At 36.9% G+C, this 12,756-nt stretch overlaps 1 protein-coding gene across 3 annotated transcripts in view; it reads left to right on the top strand.

The window, feature by feature from the left end:
- The window catches only part of MME (membrane metalloendopeptidase), a 111,152-nt gene that overhangs the window by 79,156 nt on the left and 19,240 nt on the right, over positions 1 to 12,756 (top strand). For all 3 annotated transcript variants that reach the window (XM_089509009.1, XM_089509010.1, XM_089509011.1), the window contains 4 exons: positions 1,176 to 1,256; positions 3,474 to 3,577; positions 8,249 to 8,307; positions 12,305 to 12,424. In XM_089509009.1, coding sequence (XP_089365135.1) covers positions 1,176 to 1,256; positions 3,474 to 3,577; positions 8,249 to 8,307; positions 12,305 to 12,424 — 364 coding nt within the window. The remainder of the gene's footprint in view (positions 1 to 1,175; positions 1,257 to 3,473; positions 3,578 to 8,248; positions 8,308 to 12,304; positions 12,425 to 12,756) is intronic.

The following is a 12,756-nucleotide window of genomic DNA, read 5'->3' as shown; positions in this document are numbered from 1 at the left end:
AGATACAAATGCAGCTGATTACCAGCATGTCTCAGTTGCTAAACTGACTCATGACAATCCTATTACTGGATTTTCTTGCTCAGATTTATTCAGAGGGGGTTTGCCACTGTCTTCACCTTGGGCTGAAAGAGTGTGACTCGCCCAAGATCACCTAATGGATCTTCAAAGCTGATCACAGATTACAACCCTGATCACCCAATCCTAGTCAAGCCACTATAGAACACATATGATAGTGATTATTTATTAACAATGCTCACATATTATTTTACTGATATATAAATTCTGCTTTGCTGCCAAAAGCAGTATACAAGACTGCTAACAATAAAACTGAAGCAGAAACAAATAGAAATACATGGGGGGAAATGTCTGGGAAAGGCTTTAAAGCCCCCTACCTATTCAAATGAAACACCAATCATACTGGCTAGAGGATTATGGGAGTTATAGTCCAAAAAAAGCTCTGACACCAGTATTAGTGATATGAGCCAATACAGGGAACATGAAGGTTCCATGCTTTCAATATTAATCTGTATTATTAAGATTCCAAGTGGGTACCTTGTGGGAAGATGTTTACATAACAATATGTACAAATCAAGGAATTAAAAATCCCTTGTATTTCCTGCATTCATGACTTCAATTAACAACAAAAACACCCTCTTTAGAAGTGATGAACCGCAGGGCCATGGCAGAAGCATCTGAGCTGCACATAGCTAAAAGACTTTGATGTCCTGTTAAATTTAATAGTAGATACTTAAACACACCTACAACTGTTCCATCCCTTTAAAATTAATGATTCTTAAGTGCTTAATTCTGCCTGGATTGTGTTAAGCATGTGTCTTAAAGCAGAAGAGGGAGGGGAGAAAAAGAGGCAGGAATAGCTTCACAAATGTTAACTGAATTGGCAGCACTGTTAAATCTGTTGTGGCATTTATATATTGGACATGTCAAAAAGGATTCTCAACAAGTTCCTGATTTCTTATTGCTTTGGAAAAAAACCCATTAAGCTGGCATGAAACAGAAAATATCTTTTACCCTGAAGCCTGATTGCTAAATAAAATCTAGAAGAACAGATTGAAAAAGCTCTGTAAATGTGTGGATAACTTCTGACCAATTCGATAATATTCAAATTTACAATGTGAGTACAGTATACTTCACACTTCAGTGGCTTTTTTCCTCAGGCTCTGTCAATTAAAGAAAGGATTGGCTACCCTAATGAGATCATGACAGACACTGCTAAGCTGAATGCAGAATACAAGGATGTAAGTACATCTAAAAAGATATTGTAATCAACAGTGAGAGTATTGAAATCAGCATCTCCCAGCCAATTAGATGTGTTAGATTAGTAAACCCATAATCCCCAACTATTAACCATGCTAACTGCTAAATGATGAGCATTGTAGCCCAACACAGATGGTAGATGGCAGGGTGGGAAATGCCAGTCTACATGGTAACAGGTAATATGTGCCTTTGCCCAATTTGACAAGAACCCCCCTTCTCTCCACATTACAGTCTAACCCTTTCAACAGCCCCCCCACTACTTTCTGTACAACATTGGAGGGACTACCATGTGGAGGAAGGGATGAAGAACTCTACCTCAACCTTTGTAGGCATGTGCCTACATTTGGATTCAATCCATCATGGGTTTTCATTGAATTGTTGCTCCCAGTTGTCCTAAAACATTGAAGGGAAAAATGCCAATCTCAGATTCTCATGCAATTATATTTTAGAATAAAAACTCTGAACTTTATAAGGGAGCTGCAGGCGCCTATTTCTGTCTCCTTAACCCCAAATTGTTTTCACTGTTCATCGCACGCTGACAATGCTGATTTGTTCAGAACTTATGGAAAGATTTCCCATGGGAACACACAATCTAAATTAAGTAACATCAAAGAATGAGTGATAGATTGTGAAGCCTACCTTAATAGAGACATTTTAAGTGATAAGTCTAGAAGTGAAAATTACTCTTGGTATTGTGGAAACTAATAAGAATTTGTTTCTGTGAACAAGAAAAAACTAAAAACAAAATCAAAATTAGGTCACACTTTTATGCATTTTCTAGATAAATGACTACCAATTACCAGTGATTTTCAGATTTGCCAGGTAATTTGATCCCTAATGTGCTTTTGAGCTGAATGGTTACCACTCCTTTTAAGTTATCCAGTGCCTACTCCATTACCTCCTGTTGTCCCTCATTTTTCACCTGGTTTAACACACTTGCAATCATTCTGTTGAACAAGTAGATCAGGAGTGATAGTTCTCTCCCTGGATTACTGCAAGAATTGTGGAAGGCACCTTGACAATTTTAGGTGGATGTTTCTGTTGGAATGCAGAGGATTCTGAAAAAAATTCAGGATGTGAAATATGAAAGCTAAATATATGTAGAGAAAGTCCTGAGTAAAATTTAATAACTGGAAGGGTTATTTAAATATTAATTCTTAATGGCAGTTTCCAAAATCTAGCTCATCTGAGTCCCGACAATCTTGCTGAATGTTCCAAAAATCTGATCATGTGACATTAGCAAGAAATAAGAAAATGCCTTCATGAAATAGTAATGAAAGATCGCCAAGTATGAGCGTTTAAGCACACTGTACAAACACTGAACACACTAGGGCTGTGCAGAATTAATGCAGTTTGACACTGCGTTAACTGCCATGCCTCAATGCTATAGAATTCTGGGATTTTTAGTTTTGTGAGATATATAGCTTTCTCTGTCAGAGAGCTCTGGTGCCACAACAGACTACAAATTCCATAGGATGAAGCCATGGCAGTTAAAGTGGTATCAAATTGCATCAATTCTGCGGTGTGGCAACAATTTGGGACAAAGTAATACAAATATTAGTGTCTTCTGAAAAAACAATTCCACTACTACAGAAAAGGGCAATGTAGGCTACATCTATTCTATTGAAAACAATTTGACAGCAGTACATCTTTGGAATTGTAGTCAATTTCATCTCTATAGCTGTGGGATTCTTGCAGGCATGCAAAAACCTGTTTAGCACTAATTATACAAAACATATGCAAGAGCTTATATTGCATAGAAAATAAGGGTTCTGACCAACAATCTTCCATATAATTTTCTGCTTGTTTTGTCATCAAACAAACCCCAAACAATCTGGAAGTGAACAGTCTCTGACAAATGTGCAACAGCTCTCATAATCTTGCCCAGTGGGCAGAAGAGTTTTGAATGTTTTTATTCTTGCCTGTGAGAAAGAAATAAGCAGTGATTTAGATCTCTAGCAAACACATAGGTCACCCACTCAGTTTTCCCCACTATTGTGAGATGTATTTCTCTTTTAGAAATATAATGATTGTCTTTATATTTTCAAATGTATATATAAATCAGAATGTGTATTTTTTTCAAAGGCAGAAAGGTTAGCCCTATCCAGACTCTGCCATCTGAACTAGCCTGGCTGGCACAAGCTCTCTCTATTTCTCATAGAAATTGCACTGTGATTTCTTTGTCTGTTTTTTTTAAGCTGAGCTACAAAGAAGAAGAATATTTTGAAAACATGATTGAGAATTTAAAGTTTGCCCAAAAGGAAAGACTGAAGAAGCTTAGAGAAAAAGTCGACAAAGAAGAGTATGTATTTAAGTTGTGGTTATTGTGCTGTTTTTTTAAAGTTATTTATTTATTTGCTTATTTAACATTTACCAATATGAGAATGGTAGAAATGGAACAAACAAACAAGAACAAAGTAATCTCATTGACTTGTGACCAGAACAAAGGTTGACTTGATATACATTATTTACCTTCCCTCTGTAGTTAAGCCCAAAGTCCCGGTACTTTCTCCCATTTTTCCTTATGCTATTGAAATGAATCTCCTTTTTCGATCATAGAGAGCATGTCCATTGTTTCCAGTTCTTGTACTTTTGTGATCCATTCTTTCATGGTGGGACCCTTATTACATTTCCAATAACGCGTGTACACAGTTCGTGCTGCAGTTAACATATAAATCAAAATGTTGGTTTCTTCCGGATTCAAACTATCATTTATAGTTTCCGTCATGTTTAATAAATGTAGTTCTGGTGCAAATGGTAATTTAAAGTTCAGGTTTCTTTCCATAATTTTAGAGATTTTTGTTCAAAATTTCTTTGCTGTTTTACATTTCCACCATACATGGAACATTGTGCTCCCTTTTTCCTGCACTTCCAGCATTTATTCTCCTTTGACCTTTTAATTTTTGCTAATTTAGCAGGAGTAAAGTACCACCTTAAAAAAAACCTTAAAATAATTTTCTTTTAGATTGTTTTAATATTGTGCTCAAATAATATATATTTGTTGCTGTTACTTGCCGTCAAGTCGACTTCAGCTTATGGCAGCCCTATGAACAAGAGACCTCCAAGAGCAGAAAACAGTGAGGAGACAAGTTCCATGTGCTCTGAGATGGTCCACTGTTTATTTGTGTTTTTTTAAAAAGCCCAATGCATTTCAGCCACAATAAGAAAAGGCCTTTTTCAGAGGCTAAAGCAAACACAAATACACATATATTACAGATATTAAAAAAGCAGGATAACACTCAGTTAACTATAACTCATAAAATCACATAGGAAGCTCCAGTCTTCAGTTGTTCTTCTCAGATCTTGCAAATGCAGGGCAATGACTTCTTTGATTGAATCAATCCACTTATAATGTGATCTTCCTCTTCTTCTGCTGTCTTCCATCTTTGTTGTTGTTCATATTTCTATCCTACTTTTTCCCCAGTTTGGGACACAAAGTGGTTTACAGTGATTATAAAAATTTGTAAAAACCCCAAAAAATATACAAGTTAAAACACAATTAAACAAATAGAAAAAATGAAAACCAGGTTAAAACGTGTATCATTTTTTAAAAATTAGCAATATCCAGTGTACTGCACAAGATGGGCCTGATATCATCACTCCTCAAATGCCTGTTGGAAAGGGAAAATCTTTGCTTATCTGGGAAAAGAAAGTAGAGAAGATGCCAGTCTAACTTCTTTGGGAAGGAGTTCCAAAGCCTGGGGGCAACCACTGAGTCACCAAGTATCATTGTCTTTTCTAGTGAGTCATGTTGTCTGATGATATGTCCAAAGTTTGACAGCCCAATTTAGTTATAGTCACTTCTAGTTGGAGTTCAGGCTTTTCTCTAAGACCTGTCCATGGAATCCATAGAACTCTTTACCAGCAAAACATTTCAAATATTTGATATGTACAGTATATATTTATTAACCAATTGACAAACAATTGTCAATTGAAAATATAATGTTAATAAAGCATCTTAATGCTGTGTGGTGCTGGTTTTGAAGGTTTCAAAGGATCTCTATATGGTTTTTATTGTTATTGTTTTTAATACATTTTAATATTTTTAATTGTTTTAACATATATATTTTAATTACCTTGCATTAACTTTTGTAGTGCTTTAATCTGCTTTGTTTTTAAAATGTTAACCGCCTTGAGTCCGATTACTGGGAGAAAGGCAGGACTTGTTGTAGTTGTTATTGTTGTTGTTATTCCCTCAAGCTTCTTTTAGCCCTGTTAATATTCTTAAGGTATTTGGCCCACTCCCACCAGTCTTTTAACTACTGTGGCATATATATTGACAGCACTGAAAGGGGCACAGTGTTGGAAAAGATGGTCTGATTGAGTAATTCTTTCCCTCAGATATTAATGGACAGTGTACCTTATCTGCAAAATAACTAGTCTCAACGACCTATAAAACTTTTTCATTATGCAGATTATTTTATGCATGCGAAACAAGGAAAGCATTTTGCAGAAAGTGCTGAGCTGAACCTGCTGATTTATTGAGTCCCAGTTCCAACAAGGATTTTTAATATATATATATATTTGTGCTCAAAGTGCAACAGTCTACTCAAGAAACAAGAATGTTTATGTTTTCACAATGGAAACTATTAAAACTAAATATTACATTGCTAATAGAGATAGACACAACCAATTGCAGCATCATAAAATAAGTCCCAAGTATTTCCTTTGAGGGTAGATAGGGTTAAATTATTATTTTTTTAAAATGTGAAAGATAAATTAAACTGCCCATAGGGTGAAGTATGCACATTCAAGGTAAACGTATATGTGGTTAATGCACATCTATATTCAAGACCTGATCCAGTAACAAATTGCCTACCAGCACAGGCTAGTAGCTTTTGTTCTACCACTCTAATAAAGTAATCTAATGAGGAAAAGACTTTCAGATCATCCATGCTTTAGTATCTGTCTGCATTATTTTTTCATCAGCAACATGCCATGCGGGTTGACCACAACATTAACAAAATAATGCTAAATGAGCTTGTGAAGTCGGAAGCTTTCATGGCCAGCATCCGTAGTTGAGCTAAATGAGCTTATTTAGACATACTTCTAGCAGAGTTGTTTAGGACAAGATATCTATCTGTCCTGCTTTACCAAGGACTGTTCTTTATGTGAAGAGCTGCCCAGTTCAAATCTTATTTAAAGATAAAGAAGCCAAAGGAGGGAACCTTGAATTTGCCCAGCCCATTCTAGTGGGCAAATTCTGGATTGGTCCAGCATCTAAACTGAATAGGTGCTCAGACTATGCTGAGATGCACTGTATTTCTGTTTAGAATATACTTATTTCTTATTTTCCCCTAAACTTATAAACTATTTGGATAGCTGTGTTCTCTTCTACCCTCTACTTTAAAGAGGGGTGTGTGTAACTGTTTTCCTCCTTTTTTCGTTTTCCTTTTTTTTATGATGTGTATGTGGCCAACGTTGAATAAACAAAATACTTGTTTAGTTCCTAATTAGTGAAATTCATGTACTGAATTAGAGATGGCAAACAAATAATGGAGGTACACCACAAATAGGAAAGACGGAAGAGTTTGGCCAGACAGACACAATAGGTAACTTTTGATACATCTTGGTACCATAATTTAGGGTGGAAGTTCAGCAAAACAGTTAGAAAGATACGAAGTTGTGTGTTCTTCCAATATATATAAAGAAACCAAGACTCATATCAGATATGGTAGGTTTGGTTTGGTTTTCTAACACTAAACCATGAGTTAGCATGATAATCTAAACAAATCCAGTGCTGTATATTTACAGCACCGAAAGGCTTTTAAAACAGAAAGTTTTTAAAGAACATCCTGGCGGTGTTATACTGCTCTAAAGGCATGGTTTTAAATGCTTTTATCTTTTTAAATTGTATGCTGCACCCTTTCTTTACACAGGGGATCCATGCCAGATTCCCCTGCATAAAGTGAATTCCACCTATAATTGATCCCCATTTAAATAAATGGGGATCGTGTATGCGGCGGCGCACATGCGCCATGGGCACACACCCCATTGTTCCCTATGGGACGCACCACCCCTTCTCCACACGTGGCTTTCAGCGTATGCCTAAAGCGGCTGTATTCGGTTTTTAAACAAAAATTGTGTTAATATTATAATAGTTAAATTCCATTTTAATTTTTGTTCATCTTTAATTGTACTGTGCTTTTAGACTGTAGGCTGCTTTGAAACCCAATTTTGGAGAAAGAGCAAAATACAAATAATATTAATAATAATAAATCAGTTTGTAGGTCTGAGAAATGTAAAGAACAGAAAGCATTATCTTGTGGATTATTTTTAAATGCTGCGTGTGTACTTTTATTTTTAAAGAACTCTGTAAACTAAATGTCTGTAGTCAGGTTGTTTATAATAGAGATTCCATATTTCTTTTCATTAAGCATGTTTTCTGAATACAAATAGCTATTCAGAACATACACTGCTAGATTTTTAGCTCTTTTAGATCTTTAAAAAGTCAAAGATTATCTTTCCTTTTATCCTACCATCATGCCATTATGTAAATTTATGGTACAGCCACATCTAGAATGCTTTGTATAATTGTGATCATTCCAAATGTATATTAAAGAGCTGGAGAGGATGCAGAAGGGGAAGGGGAAGTCAAGATCATGCAATAAATGTATTGGCAGGAGTTTAAAGATAAACATAAGAAAAGTACTTGTTGTTATTGTGTGTCTTCAAGTCACTTCTAACTTAAGGCAACACTGCCAAGCCATTTTCTCAACTGAGGTGACAAAGAAGCATATCAAGCAATCAAAGTACAATACACCTATGTGGTCTTGTGTGTACTTTTGCACTTCACTCTTTCATTTCAGTGTGACTTTAGCACAAGAATGCTCTGGTACATGGGACCCATTGTAAAATGTGTTTTTAAAACTACTTCAGCTATCCAATTTCAGAGGGATTCATAGCCATTAATTTTTCTTCTTCCACTGATGGCATCATTAATGCTTTCATGTGTTTCTTAAATTTTCTACAGGTGGATAAGTGGAGCAGCCGTAGTCAATGCCTTTTATTCAGCAAACAGAAATCAGATCGGTAAGCTAAGCCTCTTAAGAAGGACTGTCCAGTCATTTGGGGAGGAACAAGTTATTTCCTCACCCTTGACACAACTTTGTGTACACCTTGACTGGGCCAGGAAGTAGGTGTTCAACTCCTCTTGCTCAATTCTCTATATCTGCTCAGCATATTATTAGTGCACTATATTACACCACACTAACAATAAATCTGCTCCTTTTGATGTTTGATGTCCTTGATTTGCAGTGTGAAGTCTTGCTTCTCAGAGTGCTGGCCTAGTGTGGTATTTCAAACATCTTTCCCTCTTATGGTTTCTCTTCCATTGACTTTGGTTAGAGGCTTTAAAGATGATCTCTTTTTAAAAGGAAACTTAGGCCCGTTACAAACGGGCATAAAGTACGGACTGGGTCCGTATTAGGATTGAAAAGGGGCGTCCCTTCCGGACGCCCCTAACCCTAACACAGGGGCCGCCATGTTTACGTAGCAGAAGTGCTGCGTCTGCACGTCGCGTGTCACATATGACTGCGAGTGCGCCATTGGCGTCTCGTGGCATCAAATCCGTGCCACAAAGAGAAGCGCCATTTTGGCGCTTCTTATTTGCAACACAGAGGAGCCTCACGGTTTGAACGCTAGGGCTCCTCCGCGTTGCAAATGAAGGTGGTGGCAGACCGCCCCTTCTGGGCGGTCTGTAATGCGCCATGTTTTATCTTTACTGTCCTTTGGGAAAGAACAGTAAAGAAGGAATTATGCAATGCTTAAACCAGAAATGGTGAGCCTTTGGCCTTCTGGGTCCTTGAACTACAACTCCCACAGTCTGTTATTGCCCATGCTGAGCAGGGATTATGGGAATTGTTCATCAAAAACATTGAGAGGGAGGGCAGCCCTGGCTAATACACTGAATCAGGTAATGGGATTTTAAGAATGTTCAGGTGTTGGAAATCATTTCTGTATATTCAGTTCATTTCTTCTTGCAGTGCTCTTTTTAGTTTTAAGCTAACCATGAAGTCAGGGCAATACATCTTGACAGACAATTTTTAAAAAAATATCTGTTTATGAGCAAGACTAACAAACAAAAACAGCTTCATTTATATACCCCTTCATTCTGAACTAGCAGTGTCTAAGCGGTTTACAACTGTAAGCTAATGGCTCCCAACAATCTGGGTACCCATTTTAGTAACCTCAGAAGGATGCAAGCCTGAATCGAGCTTGAGCCTTTTTGCTGGTATTAAACTCACAACCTTATGGTTTTGAGTGAGTGGCTGCAATATAGGCATTTAACCACTGCACCACCAGACTAAACCTCTCCTCCAGCATTAAATTCAGAAATGGAAGTGGCAGCTGAAACTAGTTTGGGACTAAACAGTATGTTCACACTTCATTAACACAGCAAAAACAAAAATATTCTGTTCATCCTGATCAACCACCTCTCTGCTTGTTTTGTTGTTTTTTGTACTTTGGTACAACGTACAAAATATGATCTGTTAAATCTGAGTCTCCTTGCTGAACAGCAATGTAAAGAATAGGGAATATCTGAGAATGAAAAGTGGAAATTGGAGCTATGTTTAATTTTATACTTGTGTACCTATCATGTTCCTCCAAAAAATCACGAGAACTGCAGCAGGGTAGTGCTGTGAAATTTAGAAGCGCTATACCTCTCTGGGTGAACCCACATTCATAATTATGGCTGTTTCATACAATTTTAACAGCTGTAATTAAAGAATCCTGAGATGTGTGGTTGGATGATGAACATAGAATTCCCTATGGAACATTCCTGAACTGAAGCATTAAAATGTTCAGTTTCAGAGGATGAAACCAAGTCCCAGGATTCTCTAGAAACATGATGAAGAGGCGTCAAAAGTACTATAATTGTGTGGCGTGCACACACCCTTTTTCTCTCTGTTTCAGAGCTATTTCTATTTCTACATGGAGAGGCATTGCTATTAAAATAGTATAAATTTGTACTGTAAGTTATGTTTTCCTTAAGACACATTCCCAGCAGATTCAACCAGGATCCTAGATGTCTTTTTCAAAATCATACACTGAGGCTTTTGTGAATCATGTCTACCTGCCTTTATTTTCACAACCACAACCCTGTGGGGTAGCATAGACTGAGAAGGAATTACTGGCCCAAGGTCAAGTTCAGGTTATGCATTTATGGGAAGTGAAACCTCGGACTACATAGCCCCAAGCCAACACTCTAACCACTAGACCACACTGGCTCACTAATGGTGTACATTTCACATGCGAGAGCACTGGTTGCGGGACTGTAGGAGTTTTAGTCCAAACAAATAATGTTTCTAAGCTCCAGTTTTACAGAGCCAAGAGGTCAAACTAATGTAGAAGAAAGGATTGTCTGAATATAAACAAATATTTCTCTGAAAATTCATCAAAATATGAATGTAGGAAAGCCCAGCAGAATATCTTTCTTGCAGTGGCATTTGCATAACAAATTCATTCTAGCCATAGTCCCTGTGGAGGAAGATGACATTTGAGGGGAGACCCTAGTTAATTATACAACAAAGGCCATTAATTACATTTTTGAGTTTAGAATGAGGATGCAAATCTTTAGACAATACTAAAATATTTGGTGATAAAAAAAAAAATCCAAAATCTTGTGCTATGCATAAGCAAGGCAAAATGAAGAAACACTTTAGCAGGAATGTTTATTCATTTACAAAGCAGAAAGGCTAATTCCACAGGGTTTGCATTCAGTGTATAAACATATTATGGCAAAAAGGCTTTGTGGTTAGGCTCAAGGGATAAAGAATTTAGGATTCTTTTCCTAACAGTATTTGAACAAGCAGCCAAGAAAAGAATCGTGATTCCCTGGCCGCAACTGTATTTATTTCTGTGTTGATATGGGCAAATGTTTTGCTAGTTGAGAAAGGCCCCTAAAGAATAATTCTCTTCTCCTCCATAGTTTAAGATTGCTCAATTTTCACAAAAGTTATAAGTGAGGATTGGTTTGTTATGAAGTAGCTTAGTATAAACATCTCATCCATTAAAATGGTACTTCTTTAACACAGTAAGCATCAAAACATTTCAGCGCTTTGAGTTGCTGTGATGCAAAGTGAAACAGTTCATCAGATTGCAAAGCAGGCACAGCCAACATGTGTGTGGATTAGTGTATTTATTTTTGTTTGTACTGATATTCTCCAGCACCATGTGTGCTGGAGACAGAATGAGATTTAACTCAAGTCATTATAGTTTGATTATTCCCTGAGGTGATGGTCTTCTGTTATTTTTTCCCTGTGTGGTCTGGGTCTGCCAATTATTGCATATTTTTGGTTAAAACCATGAGAAAGGAGATAATACAATATGGAGGCATTGCAAGGGCCTTAGTGGGAAAATATCTCCATGTGGTTGTATTGTCCTGCCTTTATCAAAGCAGCCAACTAGGACAACATTCTCATTTTTGTGAGGCCGCAATACCACAGTTAACATGATCTTCATAAAATACTAGACAAAGAAATTGCTGATTGCAACATCTGGATCAGTTCCTCTCAGTATTACATAATTATGGGGATATATTACATGTTCAGTTTACCAGAGCCTGAAATGCCATTTGAGAGATACAGGGGAGAAGAGATTCCAGAAAGCAGACAGTATGAGATAATAGAAAAGAGTAGTCAGTGTCAGGGTGTCACTAATTAAGGCCTTACCATTCAACAACAGACCGACAAACAGATTAACATGTAAATCACTTACTCTCAACCTAGGGTCACACAGTATATATATACCCTGCTCACTTCCATGCCAGCATTCTCTGAAGTTGCCAGCCACAGATGCTGGTGAAATGTCAGGAATAAACTCTTCCAGAACACAGCCACATAGCCCAAAAAACCCACAAAAAACTATGGATGTTGGCCATGAAAGCCTTCGACTTCAGATTGATCCATTCTTTTACTAAAGATCAACAGTATTGCTGTTTTGGGTTTTGTTTTAGGTTTGTTTTTTTCATTTTGCAAATGTACACAGTCTGGAAAGGTCATCTATGGTTTCATCTCTCTGTGTACAGTCTTTCCTGCAGGAATTTTGCAACCACCTTTCTTTAGTGCATCTCAACCTAAATCCCTGAATTATGGTGGCATCGGTATGGTCATCGGCCATGAAATCACACATGGCTTTGATGATAATGGTAAGAAAAAGAAATGTAACCATTATAATTTTTATGATTATATTGTATAAAGCATGAAGGGGAGCAATTTTGTGTTTGGTATTTACAGTTACACTTTATTTTACATGTAGAAATTATGTCCTTTGCATTGGATAAATTCCCCATAGGCTGAAAAAAGGATTATCTATGATGAAAAGTTTCACCAAATGTGTGTTCCTCTTTTTCATATTATCTGGCAGTGCAAGAGCAAATATACAAGATACAGACCTCCATATGATTCTCAGTAATATTAGTAGTAGTAATTATTTATTTCATTTATGTCCCACCTATCATAATAAGAGTTTAGAGAAGTT

The sequence above is a fragment of the Sceloporus occidentalis genome, unplaced genomic scaffold (assembly GCF_023333645.1).
Source record: "Sceloporus occidentalis isolate IW3139 unplaced genomic scaffold, rSceOcc1.0.p SCAF_2, whole genome shotgun sequence".
NCBI classification, from domain to species: domain Eukaryota; kingdom Metazoa; phylum Chordata; class Lepidosauria; order Squamata; family Phrynosomatidae; genus Sceloporus; species Sceloporus occidentalis.
This window is presented reverse-complemented; position numbering and strand designations above follow the sequence as displayed.